Source organism: Hippocampus bargibanti, linkage group LG17, assembly GCF_051943395.1.
Source record: "Hippocampus bargibanti isolate YZ-2025 linkage group LG17, ASM5194339v1, whole genome shotgun sequence".
In the NCBI taxonomy this organism is placed as follows: Eukaryota; Metazoa; Chordata; class Actinopteri; order Syngnathiformes; family Syngnathidae; genus Hippocampus; species Hippocampus bargibanti.
This window is the reverse complement of record NC_142750.1, coordinates 11,320,188-11,342,444: the sequence shown is the minus strand read 5'-3', so window position 1 is coordinate 11,342,444 and position 22,257 is coordinate 11,320,188. Positions and strand designations below refer to the sequence as shown.

Below are 22,257 nucleotides of genomic sequence, written 5' to 3'. Positions count from 1 at the left end.
AGGATGTCCCGGTGGTTCAACGGTTAGCATGCCAACCACACTGTGCAGAGGTACCATCCTCCCTGTGTTGAATTTGCATGTTCTCGCAGGGCCTGCGTGGGTTTTCTCCGGGACCGCGGTTTCCTCCCACCTCCCAAAAACATGTATGGCAGGTTGATTGAACACTTTAAATTGTCCCAAGGAGTGAGTGAGCGTAACTGGACGGTTGTTGTCTCTGTGCGCCCTGCAAGTGGCTGCAATGTGTAGGATGCTGCAAGAAGAGGAACACTGACTGTACAGACCAGACATCAATATTTGTCGATCATACCAAATGCGGTCTGCGTTAAGTCAGCAGGATGTAATTATTCTGCCATCGCAGTTGCATTTATTTTGCCCAAATGCAAAATGGAGCGCGACTTGGCTTCGTTTCCTCCATCTGGATCACCCACCCCACCCCCAGACCCCCTCATAGAATCCATCATGTAGTCATTACCTCCTCCTCGAGCGTGATATCGCCGCGAGGAAGAAGAACAATCTAAAATGACACAGAGAAATGACAATCCAAGAGGGGATGGGGGATCTGTGTGAGTGTGTGGGACAGCGCTGGATATAGAAACACACACACACACACACACACACACACACGATGACGCACAAGCTCGAAAAGAAATATAGTAGGGGAGGGACGAGGGGGGGTTCGCGTCTCCATGGCAACATGCCCACTGTCGAGAAGAGGGGGGGAAAAGTCATTTGACTCAGTAATAACTCAAATGGGCATTTCAAATGTTGGTAGTTTTCAGTTAATATTCATATACAGTAAAGTCTCATTATATCGATATTGGTTATATTGATAGTACTGCTTATTACGATACTAGTTCTATGAACGCAAGGAGAAAATTTACATGCCGCAGGATCGGATATATCGATAGTCCGGTTATATCGATATTTTTTCCGACTCCCGAGAATATCGATATAACGAGACTTGACTGTATTGTTGATTATTTTCCCCAGATTTTTCACATATAACTTTGATATGTATATGTTTGTTTTCTTGAACTATTCTAAAAAATAGTTCTTATAATAATTCCGTCATATTCACCCCCCAATTGTTCGAAATGTTAGATTTCTGTATTTTTAAAAATATATATTTTTTTATCATATATGCACAAATTCCAGCTATTTTTAATATTTTAATATGATAACTAATTTCCTCGTTTTCACCTCCATCTCCAGAACGAAAACGTGAAGGGAGGGGGAAGGACTAAGCATCACCATGGCAACGTTGCCATCGTGCTGAAGAGGAAAAAAGTCTTTTAGTGGAAAACACATTTTACTTAAGTGTGCTGAGAGATGAGACGCGCAAGGAGTAGCGCGGGTTGATGTGTCGGGTCTTGGGGGGGCTCTGTGATGTTTCTACAACACGCTGACATGCCAGGCATTAGCCGCTCATCTTAATGTAGCTCATTAAATTAACGAGCGAAGAGTCACGGCTGCAACTTTGCCAATGATGTCATGAGCACTACATGATTCAACATGACAAAAAAATAGAGTAAAACTGTGTGTGCGGTGGAATCGAACTTCTGTAATGACCATCGGGTCACCCGGTTTATTTCATGCAGTGGTGGGCCATGCATGTGACTCCTAGGCCTTCAGTAGTGCTACGTCTGAATCACTCCACAGATGTGAGTGTGGTGTGATTTACGACACGTCCACTAGACGATGCTGTTGGCCAGAAAATAACTTGTGACTTGAAGAAACTCCAGAAATACTGTCATTAAACTGTTTGATTTTTTACTGTGAACGTGTGCATTCATGATAACCTCATAAAATTACTATTATTTGCTATTTTTGCAAGCTTCAGAGCTGTCCAACCTTTCTGAATGGTGTCCATATATTCTTGAAAAGTCCCTCTGATGAAAATGGCTCTAACAGTATATCTGCAACCAAATTAATTTCTTATCCTTCTTCAGCCATTGTAGGTTGACTATTAAATCAACACAAAAATGTATTTGCTTACTGTATGCAGCTTGCTACAGATACAGTGTGCTAGCTCTGGTCATTATGCACTTATCATGACTAGCCAATCAGTGACTAGCCAATCGTGTTATTAGCCAATCAGAATTTGCGAAAACTCTCACATTGCACCTTCAAGCACGCCTTGGGTTGCCTACTCGAACTCTGATTGGTTAAAGCAACTGTTTCATCGCCATTGATTTTTATGCTCCAGAGCCCACAGAACTGATTGTGAAGGCAACAAATGATGGCTGAAATGTGATTGGTTACATCCTGAAAGCACATGCGGGGAAAATTAGTGAAAAGAAGCTGAAAGACAATTGGAATTATTTAAGAATTCATAGACAAAATATAATTCACATTAGTCTGTGATTTACATATTTTTTAGGCGAGCAGAGAAGGCCTTGCAGGCCCTGATGGCCCACCACTGATTTCATGTGTATTCTGACATGCACTGATTTACATGGGACAGGTGATTGAGATAATCTCTTTTCATCAATGGATGCTACAGCTTCGTGTTTGCTTTCAACATCTAGCTCGGAGCTGACATGCACATTCCACCATGACGTCCCTGATCCACTGCTGAAAAGGACACTTTGATCCTCTCCTCTTTCATCTAGAACTGCTTCATGTCACAAAGAAGGTACCGAAAGTGCTGAAGAATGAATGACTCTGTGTCTTTGTGTTGTCATATTATTTATTTAGTTTTTTTTTCTGTGTGCTTTATGTTACTTCCGGGTTGAGTGGACACTGGCGCTGCTCTCCCAGAAAAAATATCCTGCGACTGTAAAGTGCCCTTGAGAGTTTTGAAAGGCGCTTATAAATGAAATGTATTATTATTATTATTATTATTATTATTATTATTATTATTATTATTATTATTATTATTATTATTATTATTATTATTATTTTGTGTTTGGGAGCCTTTTACTGAGCATCTTCATCTGTATTAAGTTCATAGCGTTGCTTGTTCTGTAGCCACAAGGGGACATAAGCCAGTGTCTTCTTGTGACGGTCCCAAGCCCAGATAAATACAGAGGGTTGTGTGAGGAAGGGCATCCGACGTAAAAGCTTGGCCAAAACAAACCTCTAAACATGGAGGATACTGATTCGCTGTGGCGACCCCTGGAAGGAAAAAGCCGAAAGGAAAAGATTATTTTAATCCACTGATAGATATTTGCTGACATCTACTGGATCACTTGACTAACAGAGGACAGAAATTTGCAGAAACCCAAAATGACCGCTATGTGGCGGCAAAATTTTAGCATCGTCTCAATACACTAGGCGAAGAAGACGGGAGAAAACGTCACTTTACGTTTTTTTTCTCCGCCACTTCCTGTTAAAATACAACAGAACTCTTCGACTGCCCATGCTCTGTCAAGTCCGATTGTCGCCTTTGCTCTGCTCATTTCGCCTCTAAGTTCAGAAAACGCTCAGCATCCTGCGTGGTGTATGTGGCTGAACGTTGCGATGTTGTGACGGGACGAACGGACATTTTGAATCACTCGCGTGAGTTAAAAAAATCGGCATTCAGCTCATGGCTACTTTCTATGAATAATTTTCATTTGGGTTTTCGTTGTATTTTCGCTTACTATCTCCCCTTGATATCACAATTTTATACGATAAGAAATATAAAAGTATGGATTTTGTAGCAATTTCTCAGCGCCTCTGAGATTGCCCGAACAGTTTTCAGCGAGATCCAGGGAAGCGAAATGTTGACACAAAAATGTGATGTTCATGACGTCACTGTCAATTCCCACTATTGTTTTGATAACTGCGAACCTCCATGCCTTTAGACTATATTTAATAATTCGAATGGATTTGTAGTTGGTACGTTTAATTGTTCTTGTGTATGCAGGTCCATGGTGTCCCTCATGGAGGCTTCTACCAAGCCGGGCAGCAACCAGGTAGCTGATGTGGTCTTTGTTATTGAGGGCACAGCCAACTTGGGGCCATACTTTGAATCCCTCAGGAAGAATTATGTACTTCCAGCTATTGAGTAAGGGCATCCTGAGTCACACTTTCTTGATATTCATGAGTAGTAGGACATCATTTATGCTCAGCATATGTTGCTGCAGGTATTTCAATGGAGGACCACCAGCGGAAACCGATTTTGGAGGCGATGTGAGTGAATCTGCATTACTTTTTGGCAGTGAGATAAATTGCAGTCAGAAACTTTTGAAAACAAAAGGGCACTCGGTGTCTTTCTAGTTTTTTCCTTGTGCGAAATGAGGAAATTGTACTGAGCAGACAAATCATGATTATGAAGGTAAAGTTTGCTTACAGTCACTCCAGTCACTCGCAACAGCCTACAATAAATACTTGAATCACAGGCTGCCTCACCAAAGATAATAACATCTCCCACATTTAAGAACTTTTTCACACTGTTAATCCCTATGTTTTTTTTTCCATCTCCCACACCTTATTCCAGTATGGAGGGACTCAGTACGGTTTGGTGGTGTTCAACACAGTGGACTGCGCCCCTGAATCATACGTCCAGTGTCACGCTCCCACCAGCTCAGCCTTTGAGTTTGTCTCTTGGATCGACAGCATCCAGTGAGTCCACCTTTTTGCTTTGTGTGTACTTATATTGAACAGTGGGGTCTCTCAATTGTTCCCATATGTTGAACAGTGGGGACTCTCAATTGTTTTCATATGTTTCTACACAGATTCATGGGGGGGGGAGCAGAAAGCTGTAGTCTGATTGCTGAAGGCCTCTCAGTAGCCTTGCAGCTCTTTGACGACTTCAAGAAGATGCGGGAACAAATGTGAGTGACACTCGGCGCACTTCCATACAGGTGACCGTGTGAAAGTAGATCCACCGTGAATATAATTTACACTTCTTAAATAAATCAGGAATCAACAAGTTGATATAACAGTCATAAATATAAAATACCATACTATGAGACTCCATCATTGTCATTTGCCCCTTTGGCCATGAGGCATTACAATAGTTTTATGTAAACGTGAATCACCCAGAAAAAATGTTCAGTAAACGGGTGATCTCGCTCACAAAGCTGATGTTTGTCAAATTTTCCAAGCTCCTCCAAGTCATATTAATAAAGCCAACAAGGCGAAGCACATGACAACTACCATGATGATAAATTTATACGCTATAATCTCACTATTCATCTTCCACACCAGCGGTCAGACACACAAAGTATGCGTCCTGCTGTGTAACTCACCGCCATACTTGCTTCCTGCCGTGGAAAGCGTCAGCTACACGGGCTGCACCGCCGACAACCTGGTCAAAATCATCAGAGATGTAAGCCCCCCTACCCAATCCCCAAAATCAAATGCTATTTTTGCTTTTGAGCTGTTGTTCATGTCAATGTTTTTTTTTTCCCAGAGAGGCATCCACTTCTCCGTGGTGGCGCCAAGGAAGCTGCCCGCCCTGAGAGCTCTGTTTGAGCGGGCATCTCCAGTAGGGGGCGTCATAGAGCCCTATCCAGACTGCAGCCAAGATATGGTGCTGGTCAGGGGGATCTCACTGCCTGGTAAGTCACGAACATTTTTTCTGTTGATGTTTAATTATTTCCTTAAACGGATTTCTTTTTCTATTTTAACTCATTCACTGCCAGAAATACACAAAAATATGTCCTGTCCAGTGCCAGGGTTTTTGTCATTGTAACTCGAATTCCAGGACCCACAGGACATTGAGTTTTAGGACTACATAAACGTTAAGGGTGTAAGAAATATTAGATACTCTTCTTTCATCAGAAAAACACGCAGCGGCTCCCCTTTCCCGGCAAATTGGCGTTTTCATGTTTATTATGTTTATTAAAGTCATTCGATGAAAAGGTTTCTTCAGCCGTCATCTGTACTTCTTTGGAGGTGTCAGACGTTTCGCTTCTTATCCAAGAAACTTTGTCAGCAAACTAAAGCCATATATATATATATATATATATATATATATATATATATATATATATATATATATATATATATATATATATATATATATATATATATATATATATATATATCCCTACTGTCCAGACATAGCGGCGCCGGACTCTGCTATGATAGGTCCCTGCTCTCAGGTTGGGGAAGCAGAGGACTACTCCCTGCAGCTCCACTGATTGTTCCTATTGTTCTGACTAACGTCTGGCCTGATTGCCCCACTTGTGCCTTGCATGCTGGGTCCGAGAGGACAGTAATTTCATCTGTGCTGTATGTCATGCGTATTAGCATAATTGACAATAAAGCTGACTTTGACTTTTGAAAAGACTTAATTCCTAAATTATATGGGTCTGGAGTTTTATGATCTTGAAATAAGGGTGACTGTCCAAAATACAATGCAATGCATACTTATTGGTTTGTATTGCACTTTAACAACAGCTGAAACTGTAACAAAGCGCTAGCATGGAAAAAATGCAAATGCTGCCCCCTTGTGGAAGGGAAAAACATAGCCAGAGGCCATGGCCAGCGCTTTATCGGTCAGTTATCATTTACGGTAATTTGTTGAATCGTGTCGAATGGGTTAGCAATTTTACAAACAAAAATCGGGGTGCTGTGTTAATACAATGCAGTGATTTTAATTTCCTATCCGACCTATATTGAATTAAATACACAAAAATACAATATACTGAACATTGAATCTGATCAACTTTTTGTTTACGAAGTGTCCCAAGTTAGGTGCAATTGAGTTTTTACTTATACCTCTCAAAAAACTCCATGTTGTAGTCCAACAAAAATAAAATGAATCCATTTTTATCACAACCATAAATAATCCAAACAATATCCACCAAACAATATTGGATTATTCTTACTAGATATACAGAAAGCCAAAATTAGCAACAATAGTTTGCAACATTTCATGGGAGAATTAAACATGGCTTATTAAAATGTCGCCTTTTTCATCAAAAAAATGTTGTTATCAAATATGCTCATTTTTTTATGTCTTGCAGTGTCATCAGCCGGGGGTCCCGGGCCCCTGAAGCCTGTTCTGCCGCCTCAGCCGCTGGCGGTCAATCAACCTCTGGTCGGAGGCCCTCAGGCTCCTGCCCCCATGAGTTCCGCTCATCCTTATCAGGTAAGCAGCCTGTAGCCAGTCTTAATTTACACCGATTTGCATTTGCCGGGGAAAAATATTTCACTCAATTTTGTCTTCCCTTTTAATCCGCGCGCCGACAGAATCCACCCACCATGAGTGCTGCTCAGGTGGCTGCACAGATGGTTGTGGAGGCAGCCAAAGGCCAGAAGAACCGATGTGAGTTGCCAGTTGACTCTGTGTGTGTGTGTGGTGTGAGTTTGCCAAGTGTCCACTTGTTTTGTCTTGTTCTTGTTTGTTTATGTTTAGTGCATGTTCTCAACAAGAGTTACATGGAAGAGCTGTAAATCTATGAAGTCTATGAAGCAGTTCTAGATGAAAGAGGAGAGGATCTAGGCGTCATTTTTTTCACCAGCGGATCAGGGACGTCATGGTGGAATGTGGATGTCAGCTCCGAGCTAGATGTTGAAAGCAAACACGAAGCTGTAGCATCCATTGATGAAAAGAGATTGTCTCAATCTCCTGTCCCATGTAAATCCGCTTCAATTCCTAGCCGCAACAGTTCCACATACGCATCGGTGCTCTGCGCTGACGCTCCTTTCTTCTCGTCGCGGGCTCCAAAAGCCATGCATCCATCCAGCCGTAGACTGACCAACAGCACCGACCTTTTCTGCTGAACAAAGCGGGGTTGTGAAAATACTGCCCATTACAGGAGCAAAAATGCACAACCGCCCCAGAGCTGTCCAATGGTGACCATCAAATGGCACCGACATTCTTCCCAATCAAAAGCAGTACTGGCATATTCGTGCTGCCGAAAATGCGCAACCGCTCAACACAGTCTAGTCCTTGATGAATTTTATGGACAAAAAATGCTGAAAAACAATCTGTATCCGTTCCATACCACACACAACACAAAGTGACAAAGGAAAACACAAAATCAACAAAAAAAACAAGGCTCGTGAGAGCACTTGCTGATGACTGCCTACTCAGGCGCCATCTTTGACTTCTTGGTTGCCACTTTTAAACACGCACAGTTAAACTCCAATGTGAACAACTCACGACAGGCTTGCCGACAAGTGGCGCGTTATTACGAATGCCAATGTCCCGCCTCTCTTCTTCAGTCTCGGGAATGGTCGGTGCGGGCCCACCTTTTGCTGGCCAGCCGTCCATGCCGTCGCTGTCGGGGGTGAAGCTCAACCAGCCCAACATCTCTTCCGTCACCACGGCAGCTCAGTCCATGATGCCCCAACAGCCAGGCGTCCCCAACCAGCAGCAACAAGGGTTACCGCCGCCCGGCCAACCGCCACCCAATCAGCAGCCTCAGCCGCCCACTCAGCAACAGCCGGCGCCCAATCAGTCCGGCCCTCCCAGCGCACAGCCCAACATGGTACGCTATCAAGCGTTTGCACCAACTCCGTGTGCAGGATGACAAAGCTAAGTTATGATTTTTCTAATTAACTTTGTGGGCTTGCAGGCACCGCAAGGCAACCCCAATCCGATGGGGCAACAACAGGGGATGGCCAACAAGATTGTGGTGTGGAGCGGCGTGCTCGAATGGCAGGAGGTAAAACCAATTTGATGGCTACACCGCAAATGGTTCCAAATTTTTCAACAAATCATATTCCTCCTAATTTTTAAAAACACTGTGTAAATGTCAAATAGCAACTTTCAAGTCGTGAAATTACTGTTGCAGAATATATATCTATTTTTAAAACAAACCTCCCGATGATCAAAGTGATATTATATGCACTGCACAGCTATATTTATTTGAAAACAATTTATTGGCCATAAAGACTGAAAATGTTAATTTGTTGTAACTTGCAGCAACCTGGGGGTTGTATTCGCTGAAATCAGCTATTTCTATCAAAAACATTTGAAAACGATTTTTTTTGGATGTTGGACATAAGGCTTCCATTGGTGCCCATTGTGGTGTGTTTTGCAATCGGTTTGTGTGCAACGTGGTCACTATACATTCACCTGTACTTCCCTTGTCATAAGAAAAAATTGAACCTGTTCAAAATATTCTTTCAACATTGCAGCTTTTGCAACATTGCACGGGAAATGGGATAAATATATTCTACAGCCATAAAAGCTGGAAAGTTTTCCTGTTCAATAAAATTAACTTTGATAGCTAGTAGTTTAGGGACCTTGTACCTTGTTCTTAAAGGACAACTGACGTCTCCGGACAAGTTGTGCCCATAATTTGTAAAATGGCTTCAAATGACTTCTACTGAGCGTATTTTACAAAGATTTCACCGCATATAGCTATATTTGATGTTTTAAGACTCGTGCTGAATATTCCGGAATTCTTGTTTTTGAGTTGGTGACGAGTCCGTACGTGACGTCACTGAAGGAACGCCCCTGACCGAAAAAAAGGACACATTGTATTCCATCAGGTCAATGCTTGTTTGGTCTGAAAACCCCGTGTTGCGCCAGAAGAGGGTGTCCAAGCTCCATATAAGGAATTTATCAGCCTGTGGAAACGCAATACACTGTCATGTCTACAAGAGGTCGCCATTTTCTTCTGCCTCTTTTTGGGTGAGACATTTACCCCCAATGTTGCCTCAAAATGGCACGGAATAAATTCTTTAATCGATTACAAACATGTATTCTTTCCTCTTCAGAACTATTAGAATCATATTCATAACTGGATGTGTAACAAGAAAGCATATTCTCCGAATCTGAATTGTTTTGATTCTCCAGCAATGCCAGACGTCTTGGCGTGACGTCACACACTGAGGGCGGGACGTTCTGAAAATGCCCAATTCGCAGCTCAATTTTTTGCAGATTTTGGACACTTTGAGTCATTTTTATTGGTGTTTTGCATTTGACTAAAAATATCAGCCTGCGTGTTTTGGGTATTTTATATGCTATAAAACGTTTTTCTGATGTCAGTTAGGAAACAAAAAAGTGACGTTGGTTGTCCTTTAAGGTCATTGTTTTGTTCGAAATGGATCAGGTATGTATGTAAAATGCAATAACGTGCTTCTTTTTGTGTGAAAAGGGACAGATTGAATTGGATTGGATCATCCAAAAATTGAAGTCTTAGTCTTTTTATGAAGTCGTGTGGGGAAAAAAAAGTGTTAAAAATAATAAATATCCTACAAATTACCGACTCATCTGAAAAAGGAGCCGTCTTCTCACACAGACCCAAAATAGAAAGTGTCGGCGATGTACCTCGGCAAGTCTCGAGAAATCTTTCACCTTGTGACTTCGCAGATCAGAGCAGGTGTTAGAAGAAGAAGGTAGGGTTTGCTCATATTTTCTTCCTCTTGTAGAAGCCCAAGGCCTCGTCCATGGATTCCGCCACCAATCTGACACGTTCCTTGCCATGTCAAGTGCAGGTTAACCAGGGAGAGAACCTGTGAGTCGACTGCTTGATCTAAAGGCACTTTTGGCCTTTTGTTTGTCACTGACGTGTTTGTCACCATAGGAACACGGATCAATGGCCGCAAAAGCTCATCATGCAGCTGATCCCACAACAGCTTTTGGTGAGCTGCCTTTTTCCCCCAAATATATTTATTACAGCTGTTTTGTTTTGATTGGTTTATTTGGACCGCTTTACTCTCTCTCCATAGACGACGTTGGGTCCCTTGTTCAGGAACTCTCGGATGGTTCAGTTTATCTTCACCAACAAGGACATGGAGTCGCTCAAGGGCCTGTACCGTATTATGGCCAACGGTTTTGTAAGTTTCCACATGTTGTCTCAATCCATTGCCAAGTACTTGTACAGACTTTTTCTGGCCGAGCTCGCTTGCAATTGGCTGCGTATTGTGCTTCACGCACATGCACGCACACAGACGCATTGGAGGTTTCAAGGGCAGGATGTTTACATGACGGACACCAAGGCTGACCAATCACTATGCTGAAGTGTTGCCAACAAGATCAGGCCCCGATCCACCGAGCTCGCTTACGATTGGCTGCGTAGAGTATGTGGGCGGGGAGGAAATCCCTCTTCCCAGTTGACGCTCCAGCAGGACACGCGATGCATAACAAAAAGTTATGGCTGCTGTCACGTAATTACGGGCCCGCAGCTTCAGTAATGGTTTACTGAAGACTCAAGGATATACAGTATGATGTCATACTACAGTAGGTGTGAATTTATAGAGTGTCTGTGTTTTATATTTCCCCGTTCAGTGTTCGACTTAAACGTACATTCCATACAAAATATAGCACTGAAGCAACTTCCGAACAAATTCACCTGACGAATGACCGCTCGTATCTCGTTCGTAAGGTGGGGAGCGTCCGTGTAATTATTTCACAACCGCTGCAGCTGTAACAAAGCAAGGTGCTTTAGTACACAAAGAAGGAAACTAGCCTAGAAAGAGAATCAAGCGGCAATTTTTTTCCTCCCCAGAAAACCCATTCGGGGACGTTTGTTTTCCACAATTATTGGCCTAGTAGCTAAGCGTTTCACCTTCTCCTTCCAGGCTGGATGCGTACACTTTCCGCATACCACATCGCCGTGCGAGGTGCGCGTCCTCATGCTGCTCTTCTCGTCCAAGAAGCGAATCTTCATGGGCCTCATTCCCAATGACCAGAGCGGCTTTGTTAACGGCATCCGGCAGGTCATCACCAACCACAAGCAGATTCAGAGTCACCGTGCGGTGAGTGCTGAAAGGGGGAGGGTAGGGGTGTAGTGTTCTCCTGGAGCAGAAAGATAACGATGATGAGTTAACATAGAGGAGCGCCGGCGGAGTTGTCTGGTGTTTAAGCGGTATCGCTATTGACGGTTCAATCAGCGCAGGTACTCCACAACAGCCCCGCATAAAGCGAATGGCAATCATGTTAACTCAGCGAAACAAGCTATTTGTGCTCACATTTAGTTTTCAAGTGGGGTTGTTTTTGTTAAAGCCATATTTTTTTTGGGGGGGGGGAGGGCAGGCAGCAGAAGTTTTACCGCAATTTTCATTGTATTTATGTATTTTCGAAAATATTTTTCAATCTTATTGTAGTTTAACTCATTCACTGTCAGACAATATGCAAAAATGTATCCACTCCAGTGGCAGGGTTTTTGTCATTTTCATTCAAATAACAGGACCCACAGAATATTGAGATTCAGGCCTACATAAACATTCAATTCAGCATAAGAAACCTTAGACTCTCTTCTTTCATCAGAAAAAAAATAGTTAATTTCTAAGTCATATGGGTCTAGAGTTATCCGAGCTTGAAATGAGGGCGGCTGTACAAAATACAATACAATACATACTGTACATATTGATTTATATAGCGCATTACAGCTGAAACTGTAACATAGTGCTAACATGTACAAAAGGCAAATGCTGCCCCCTTGTGGAAGGGAAAAACATTGCCAGAGGTTTGACCAGCGCTTTATCGGCACCCCACCACAAGAAAAAAAAAAAAACAATTCCCAAATAAATTCGGGAATGGAAGCGAATGAATTCATGACCACGTCATCTGATTTTTTTAAATTTTTTTTTTTGACATTTGCCTTCATTCACAGTGCAGTTAGTTGGCTAGCACTATGCCCACAACCTGAAAATCTACCCTGTCTTTCATCTGTGTAGTCCGCTGAAATAGCTACTATAGAGTGCCTCATTGTTCGTCATGCCTCTGTGCACATAATGGTAATAAATATGGTAATTCTAGAAGAGATATATATTTGTTCCCATCTTGACAGCCAGTCACTGTATGGTTAGGAGTTTGGGGCTGTCATGGCTGCTTTAGAGTGCCTTGTTGACACTCATGAAGTGATACTTTCCAGCCGCCTGAGGTCGTAATCCGTTATATTCTCAAATGTGTAGGCATAAGAAAAAATGCTTGGCAATGTAGCATCACTTTATCCAAGTCACATTAGCCAGTTGAGTGAGTGTGGCTTTGGCATATTCAGGGGACATGACCACAACGTTCAAGAGCAGCAAGAACAGCATCCTTAATCCCATTTTAGGAGTCTTGGAATGTATCTAAACCACTGAAAATGGACTCTTCAAACCAAAACGGCAAGCCTCTCACTTCTTTTTTGGACATGGTTTTAAGAGCCGAATAAACGTTTACACAGCATGCATGAAGCCCGGTCCTGTCGTTTGGCAGTGTTGAAAATGATAAGATTAGACAAAGCTATAGTTGGACTGCCATGAATAATGGAGAGCGGCTGGCACAGATGTCACATATATTACATGAGAAATGCCGTATGCGCAGTGTGCCAATCTGCAGGGATGGGAGCACAGCCTCCCTTACTCCCACCCTCTGTCTTCCCGATTGAGGTTAAAGCCTCTTTTTCTGATGCCTCTCTTTGGATCCAGTCCTGGAAGTCCAGGACTTTGTGACTGAAACATCATTTTGGCCTCATCGGCAACCTTTCTTATGGTTGGACACAGCTTGCTCATTTGGATATATGTGTATTTTTTAAAATACAACCCTGAAGTCAGTTTTCCAGAGCAACCTGAAATTTGGCACTCTAATATTATGCTTGAAAAAAATGCAGGAATTCAGTCTTCCATTTTGCTTTAAAGCAGTCATTTTAGGGTAATTTTGTTTTAAGTCAGTCTTCCCAAGACAGTCATGCAAGACAGACATGCTATTGATTCTGTCCAGTTGTTTTCCAACTCCAAAGTTTGTGTTCTTGACAATGAAATAAAAAAGTCGATTCTAAAAAGAAATCATACAAAAACTAGGCTATAACTACATAACTAACTATATATCCGTTCCACCTGAAATGGTATACAGGGGTGCCTTTAGATACAAATTGAATTCACTCTGTGACCAAGCTCTTAACTCAAAACACCATTCCCACTTCCCACATTGAAATGAATGGAAATGCCTTTAATTTGTTCCAGCCTCGCCGAAAACCTACAGACAGTTTAAATTAATATACACACGTCAGTAATGATAGATAGATAGATAGATAGATAGATAGATAGATAGATAGATAGGCTATCTATCTATCTAACATTGTAGTGAAAACTATACTTATTTTTTACATATCTTGGAAATTTTTGTTCTTGTAATGTAGTTATTGAAAACAAATGATAAACCATTAAAGTTCAAATAACTACAGAACAAGCAACTTGCTCAGTAAAAGGCTTCCAAAGACAAAATGGTCATCAGCACAGCAACAATCAAAAAAGCAAAACTATACTCACCATTTGATGGCTCTGATCTTCTTTTTTTTTGGGTGTGTGCAACTCGGCCACTAGGTGGCGGTGTAATTCAGGCATGAAGAGAGAGAAAAGGGGACATTTACAACTAAGTCCTGTAAGTGACCCATAGAGTCGATTTAATAGTCGTGGATTTTTATAGACAATAAAAAAGGGGCAGGGGGCTATGATGAATGGAGGCTCGGATCTTGAAAAACCTGGGTTGTTGGGTCGCTTGTGTCATTGTAATCTTGGCCAGGACCCCCACCTGTTGTACCACAGAATAAAACTCATGATGCAATATCATTCTATTTGTATTGCTTGCTGGTGATGGTTGTTGTTTAGTCATCCAGCTAATTTTACATCTGGACAAAGTGTGTGTGCGTCTTGAGCATTTAGAGGCAGCATAAAACAATAATGATGATTTCCTTTTTTTTAGCCCCCTCTCTCCCTCTGCCTCTTGTGCATCATCACATATTCAGTGTTGCATCGCTAATAAAGGACGCCACGGCAGCAGCAGTCTTGAGGCGTAATTAAAATTTCAATTTGTAGCAAGTCACCGGGATGGGCTAGACGGGACCACACGCTCCTTTCATGGCGTGATGCTTTTCCCTGGAAAGTGCGGCCGACGTCCCGGCGCTGCCACTTTAGGACCTCTGCTTCTGCTCGCATGTTCACGCCGCGCCATCGTGATTTGTGAGGCTCGCCCAGGTTTCGTCTGACATGCTCGTTCATCACGTCGTCACATCGAAATTGCTTTCCTCCTCCCTTCTCCTCCCCGTTCTGGTTCTGTTGGATGGAGCGTATTCAATTAGTTGAAATGATGACACTTTTAGGACTACTAACTGTCTGGCTTGATAAATGGCGGAATAGGCCACGCAAATCTGATATTTCCTCCCGCATTATCTTTTATTGTCATAAAGTAAAAGACTTTATGATGAATTTAGATTGGATTTTGCCTTGGGAAAAAAATGCAAACAAGTGCTTTGATTCTCCACGCCAACAACATGCTTTTGTTTTTCTTCATTTACTTATTTAAATATAAAATTGTGCATAATTTGCCATGGAATTTTGTTTTTGCTTTATTTTCTTATTTTTTAACAGTGTATTATAAAACAAACCTTTCATTAATAATATCATTTTGTTTTAAGTAACGTATTTTCTGCACTATAAGGCGCACCTAAAAGAAAATAATATATATATATATATATATATATATATATATATATATATATATATATATATATATATATATATATATATATATATATATATATATATATATATAAGATGCTAATGTGCCTCATAATCCAGTGCGCCTTATTATATGGAAAACTTTTTAAAATATGTCATTCATTGAAGTTGCCCCTTATAATGCGGTGCACCTTGTGTATGGAATTTTTTTTTCTATAGAGGTCATTCGTTGAAAGTGCGGCTAATATTCCAGACAATATGGTTGTTTTGTTTTACTATTTGATATGAATTTTATATTAAAAATGCTTACATTTTATTTTGTTTTTTTACAGTTTTAAAAAAAGATATTCAGCATAAATATAGCTTTCGATTATAAATATGCTTTTACTCCTGAAACGGTTTAATTGGATGATGAAATGCTCATTTCATGATTAAAATTTTACTAAAAATACTTTCTAAGTAATTAAAAAAGGAATACATGAATTTTGAGTACAAACTCCAGATTTAATTTCGGCAAGTCGCAGCTGAGTGTAAATCACAGAACCAGCCCCAAACGATTCACGTTTAAGTCCCAAAAATAACACAATTTTGAAATGGTCTTGTATTTAAATATGGATACATCTGTTTTGTTTTTTATTGCTAGATTGAAGTTTTTCGTCATTAGAAGGTGAGTAATTATTTTAAGGCAGCTCAAGATGTGATAACTGAATATTGACAACTTTACTGATTCGTTTACTTTTGTCTTCTTTTTTCTGGCAGTTGGGTGGGGGCGGCGGTCCGATGCAGGCCGGCCAAGTCCCCCCCAACCAGAACTTCCTCAACCGGCCCCCCGGTCCCATCCCAGTTTCCCTCGGCAATGTGCAGCAGCAGGTTGGTGACAACAGCAGCAACAGCACACACACGCATACACACACTGCTTGGTGCTGCATGTACTCCTGCTTGCCTCTTTTAATGAACTCTGGTTCTTCTCTTAAACACCGCCAAAATCCTTCCTCCTCCTTCCCCTCCACCACCTCCTCCACTTCCTCCTCCTCCTCCTTTAACCCCTGTCAAGTCGGTGGTGGTGGGCATGCCCCCGGTTAGTCAGGTCACGATGATGGAGGAGCAGCAGAGGCAGAACAACATGGTGAGAGATTCTTCCGTGGACAGTACATGTGATGTGTCTTGTGACTGATAAATTAACTCATTCACTGCCAGACGATGCGCAACATTGTGTTGACTCCAAATTCCACAACCCACAGAATATCAAGTTGTAGGATACTTAAACATTCAATGCCGTGTAAAAAAAAACTTACTCTCTTCTTTCATCAGAAAAAAAAAAGTTAATTCCTACGTTATAAGGTTCTGGAGTTATCTGAGCTTGAAATGGGGGTGGGTGTACAAAAGGCAAATGATGCCCCCTCGTGGAAGGGAAAAAAACATTGCCAGAGGTCTAATCAGCGCTTTATCGACAACCCCGCAAGAAAAACCAAAACCCAAATAAATTTGGGAATGGCAGTGAATGAGTTCATCTCCCATGCATGTTTTTGGAATGCGGGAGGAAATCATTTCACATTTTCCGGAAAAATGAGGACATTTAAATGAGTCCTGTTGTTCTGAAAATACGGTCAATCCTCCTATTATGTTGGGGGGAAAAAAATCACATAGTTTTTACCCATATGTGAAAATCCACAAAAAAACAGTCACATAATAGGTGACATCAGCAACAACTGTTTCTGAGATGTTATAAACATACTTGAAAAGAGAGACAACATATTTTCTATCCCATTGGGATATTTTAGAACTGTTTTGAAGAAAGGAAAAGGAAATTGACCCCTTAACATAATATGAGAGTTAAACACATTACAATGTAGTGTTCGAATTTCCATTTCTGTTCGTACATTGGGAAAAGAGGCTTTTGAATTATGAGCACAATCACAAAATTAATTCTATTGTACCTCGGGGCAACCTTGTACAGACCAAATCATTTCACCAAAAAAAGAAACATACTTTTAGCGTCCAAAAAATACACATGAAAAAAAGATGCACAAACATTCAAAAACTGGTGCTGAAAATAACATCCTTACACAGTGTGTTTTATTCATGTTAACGGCGATTAAGACTTGGATCTCCATTCTCCTTCTCCTTTTGCAGTTGCATGCCAGCACGCTTCATGTAATGTCACTGAATATATTCTTGGCATATTCATAGAGAACATCTTATGTATTCATAGTGACTTTGTTTTGTGCAAGGTTAAAAAAAAAAAAAAAAAAACAAGCGTCTGAAGCGCGCGGCGGGTGTGACTAACGCTTGGCAATTTGACCTCAGATGAGTATGAGAGCTGCCGGGCCAAATAGCCAGCAGCCATCAGTCAGCGGGGCGCCACCCAATCAGGTGACGCAGGGCGGCCAGGCTCCTCCCCAGGGTCCCATCTTACGTTTGGCCAACCCGGGGGCCAACCCGCAACTGCGCAGCCTCCTCCTCAGCCAACAGCAGCCGGTAAGAAGGCAGCCCGACGTCCTCCCCGTTTGTCCGCTGGCTTGGCGCAGGTTCAACTTTGACGTCCCGACACCTCTCTCGCAGCAGGGAGGCGTGTCCCACATGCCCGGGATGATGTCGCACCAGGGACTCGGCCAGCAGATGGTTCACTCGGCACCGGGGGCGGGTGCTCAAATGCAGGCGCAGTGGAGGCAGCCCATGCCAGGTTGGACTCATTCAGTAACGCTGCTTTGATTCTCTTTCCATTTGTGAGATGTCACCTCAAAGATAGGTTAAGTTGTTGTTACATTCCACGTGGCTTTCCTCATTATCAATTTGTCAAGCGAACCTTCACCTACTTTATCTTCTACTCTAAAACGGTGCTGATCTCAAATCAAAATCACACAAGCTCACCATCTACTGGTGTGTGTCTGTCATGACAGTTCTGTCAAAGCTGGCGTTTCACAAACGACCTCTTGCACATTGAAAAAATGTATTTAACCAACATATACTTGTACCTCTAAACGGTAGGGTGTGGTTGATGAATACAATACGACCACGAGTCCTTGTTTTTACATTTTTTTAAATGGATTAAATTTCAAAGATTTTTTTCCTGCTGCCAAAATAAGCATTAAAGCTGTTTTAAATCACATGTAAATACGAGCATGAAGAAACTATCAGACGTTTGCATTTGAAAATCCCATTGCCCAATCTGCCGTTTTTGTACTTATTATTCCACGTTGTCAATTGTACATTTTCCTATTTCATTCATGAACCCTTTTGAGGGACAGCGGATAAAAGAAGTGTCGGTCCTTGTGTGTGCGCAGGTCAGATGTTGATGTCAGGAGCTCAGCGAGGGGCTGTGCCCCAACCCGGGATGCCCCAAGTCTCCAGCGTCATGGAGGATGATATCCCTATGGACCTTATTTAAGGAATCTTCTGGAGCGGGTGGAATCCTGGACTTATTTTGGCGCTTTTTGGACTACTGTATTGTCTATTTGTATTTTTTTTTCATACGTTGGACAGAAATACAGCCCAGATAATGCGAAAGACTGTTGAGCGTGTGTGTGTGTGAAGCTAACATTGCTTTTGCCGAGATCACACACACGCATCCACACAAGAAGTCATTACAGTCAACAACGTGTTTAACAATTAATTTCATAAAATAAACACACTTTGCTCTGTGCTTGCCCCCTCCCCTTCTTTGCAACCAAACGGTGTCAGCGTGTTAATTTTAACCGCTCCAATATGTCACCCCCTCCCGTCTCGCAGAGCCGCATCTCGTGGCCAAGTAGTCCTACCAGATGGCGCAGCTTCGCCGCCAACAGGGCTGACCAGGAAGTGACATCACCGTCCGTCACCTGGGAGATGGTTGCTCGGATACGGTGACAGTGGGCTCTTGTTTTGCTCCTCTTTTTTCCCTCCTTTTTCCTCCCCTAGATGAACTTCACTCAGGTCCGTCGCTAGACCCCTTACTTTGACCTCTTTCCTCCTTGCTTGCCCGCCCCCGTCCCACTTAACTCGCCCATTATCTCCCTAACTAGGCCCAGTTTCTCCGGCCCTCCCCCATAGGCACCCCCCATCTACCTTTCACTGAGTACACTTGAGCGCTGTAACTAGCCCCCCTCTCACTAAATGCCCCTTACTAAGTCCCCCTGTATGCTTTCTATGCCCTATTCACTAGATCGCCCTTACTAAGATACCCTAACGAGGCCCCCTCTGACCCTCCATTAGGCTGTTGCTCATCTCTTGATCAGCGGCAGATCCTTCAGGGCCTGACACAAAGTCGTTCTTGCCTACCTCCCTCTGTCTCGCCACCTCCGTTTTTCTGCCGTCGTCGCTATTAGCAGATGTGTGCGCACGCCTACGCTGTTCTACAGCACCAGACATTGTTGTCTGAAGCCCCTTTTTATACCACAGCTAAAAGCAACAACGAACAGTCAGGGTTCTAAGCCATCCAATGTGAAGGTATTTGTACTCTATAATTCCTTTTCTTGCTTTCCATAGTCTTATCTTGGATAAAATTGGTCAAGGACTTGAAAAAAGTGTTGAGAATTGCCCCTCACTCATTGATCGAGCACATTTGTCATCTCTAGTTTGAAGATCCCCCCCAAAATATGACCATAGTGACAGAATTACTAAAACAGCTTGCCATGTCTGTGCTTATGTGGAGTACATCAATGCTCCACAGTCTCCTCAGTTAGTTTTCTTGCCGCTCGCGTTCTCATCTCGATTGAGTTGTCAATACAGATGTCTCTGGCTGAAACATTTAACACAGCATGATTTTCTGTTTCCGTTGAGCAGAACCAACGAAGTAGCAGCTTTTTTTCAGCCCTTAATCTCTTGTCGAATACATTTCCTCCAGTTATGAATGCGGGTGAATTTGTATTCCGAGTGATGCGACCTACCTGGCTAGCTATATAGCTATATGGCTAGCTAGCCATCTGGCTAACTATCTAGCTAGCTAGCTATTAGCTATCAATTATCTAGCTAGCTAGCTTTCTATCTATTTGAATTACTTCTGGGTTGAGTGAACGCTGCCGCTGCTCACCCACAGAAAAACCTATCCTATGACTGTAAAGTGACCTTGAGAGTTTTGAAAGGCGCTGATAAATGAAATGTATTATTATTATTATTATTATTATTATTATTATTATTGCGGCCCCGTAGTCAAGTGGTTAGCACACCGGCTTCACAGTGCATAGGTCGCCGGTTTGCATCCCGGTCCGGCCTCCCTGTGTGGAGTTTGCATGTTCTTAGGCCCGTGTGGGTTTTCTATGGGTCCTCCGGTTGGGTTTCCTCCCACATTCCAAAAACAAAATTGTCCCTAGGTGTGAGTGTGAGAGTGACTGTTGTTTGTCCTTGTGTGCCCTGCGATTGGCTGGCAACCAATTCAGAGTGTACCCCGCCTCGTGCCCGAAGACAGCTGGGATTGGCTCCAGCACCCCCCGCGACCCTAATGAGGAATAAGCGGTACGGAAAATGGACGGATGAATGTATTATTATTATTATTATTATTATTATTGTGTCAGGAAGGGCATCCGACGTAAAAGCTGGGCCAAAACAAACATGCGTACCATACCTCTGAAAATGGAGGTTACTGATTCGCTGTGGCGACCCCTTGAAGGGAAAAGCCGAAAGGAAAAGATTATTTTATATCGAAAATTAATCTGTTTTACTCTTGCTGTGAAGGTTTTACTTTGCTCCAACGCTTCCCTTCGTCTGTTGAACAAGTAAATGTTAAAAAATGTGTTTAAATGTCGTTATCTTTGTCTCATATTGAAATGTGACTTCCTCCCGTCTTGTATTTTATACATTCTAGTATTCGTCCAACTGAATAATGTAATTTTGAAATGTTGCTGTGTGAAATCAGGGCAATCCTCCTCTCTGACAGCCCGCTGAGGTACAGGCTGATGAGGCTGATCGCTTCGAAAATAAAATGCCACCCGAGGCGCTTGCAGCCTAACGCCGGCGGCCATCTTTATCCAGTCCCATCCACTGTGTGTTGTGTGCTGAAGGCTCTGCAGCACAAACAGGAAGTGGATGGGACATGGGCTGAAGGTGGGGGGGGGGGGTGCTTATTTAAATAATGAGGCATGGAGTGAGGGGTGCCGAGTCAGGGTGGGAGGTAGAGTGACAAGAGGGGGGGGGGAGACATCCGGAAAGACCATAATACACACAGTGAAGCAGGGGGGTGCGTGTGAAAGGCAGGAGGGTGGTGGGGGTGGTGACGGAGTGGGGAGGGATCTCCACTGCACTGTTGTGTGACTGGAAATTTAATAGCAGCCACACTGAGGGAGCCACTAAACATGCTGCTGCTGTGTATGAGGCGTCTTAACGACGGACCCTCACTGCAGACGGCCTGTAAGGGGACTGGGGTGTGGAGTGTGGGGTGGGGGGGGGGGGTTACCTAATGAGCAATTTTATAGTGCTCATTAAGTACACCAGGGGCGCATGTTGCAGCAGTTGCAAGTTCAAACCGGAGAACAGGTTGATCTTCCTGTTGCTATGGGGAAAGCGATATGTACGACACTGATCGACATGTGCGCATCTGTGTAGCATGGAAACAAGCCTGCCAATCTGTGGAAACAGTCAGCTGCAAGCCCCCCCCCCTCCCCCAATTGTTGTTAATTGATGTCACGGGCTGGAATTGCAGGTCACCCAAGCCTGGATCTCATTCCAATGCCTGCCACACACAAGTGAAGCACTTGTGTCACGTTCTGTTCATGCACTGTCATGTTCTGCACATCAAGTCCATCAACCTCGCACCTGTGTCACTGTGGAGCTATGAGAGCCACTGTGAGTGTGGAGCGTGGAAGAGAGTTTGTGTGGAATTGAGAGATGGTGTGAGTGTGTGTGTGTGTGTGTGTGTGTGTGTGTGTGTGTGTGTGTGTGTGTGTGTGTGTGTGTGTGTGTGTGTGTGTGTGTGTGTGTGTGTGTGTGTGTGTGTGTGCGCGCGCGCGCGCGCGTGTGTGTGTGTGTGTGTCCATGTGCGTGTGCGTGTAGGGCAAAGTGTCAATGATT

At 42.9% G+C, this 22,257-nt stretch overlaps 2 protein-coding genes across 4 annotated transcripts in view; both read left to right on the top strand.

Annotated features, from left to right (window-relative positions):
- The window catches only part of syt3 (synaptotagmin III), a 31,852-nt gene extending 29,282 nt beyond the window's left edge, over nt 1–2,570 (top strand). Inside the window, exons 13-14 of one of the 2 annotated variants that reach the window (XR_016118090.1) lie at nt 3–50; nt 2,529–2,570. The gene's annotated coding sequence lies outside the window, so the exon portion shown is untranslated. Of the gene's footprint in view, nt 1–2; nt 428–2,528 lie in introns of those variants that run through there. The other variant, XM_089018969.1, reaches the window with a different exon arrangement.
- A 756-nt stretch (nt 2,571–3,326) lies between these two features.
- Nucleotides 3,327–18,919, top strand: med25 (mediator complex subunit 25). 2 transcript variants are annotated; one of them, XM_089019149.1, is made up of 20 exons: nt 3,327–3,501; nt 3,851–3,991; nt 4,071–4,116; nt 4,424–4,548; nt 4,662–4,760; nt 5,137–5,257; nt 5,342–5,489; nt 6,903–7,027; nt 7,129–7,204; nt 8,107–8,372; nt 8,460–8,549; nt 10,264–10,349; nt 10,419–10,476; nt 10,564–10,671; nt 11,416–11,592; nt 16,036–16,146; nt 16,331–16,402; nt 17,584–17,754; nt 17,839–17,959; nt 18,561–18,919. In XM_089019149.1, exons 2-20 carry the CDS (start codon nt 3,855–3,857, stop codon nt 18,662–18,664), a joined length of 2,241 nt encoding a protein of 746 aa, XP_088875275.1. In that variant the 5' UTR covers nt 3,327–3,501; nt 3,851–3,854; the 3' UTR covers nt 18,665–18,919. The 2 variants fall into 2 exon arrangements, with proteins under 2 accessions (XP_088875275.1, XP_088875276.1); XM_089019150.1 differs by lacking the exon at nt 16,331–16,402.
- Nucleotides 18,920–22,257: the final 3,338 nt, after the last annotated feature.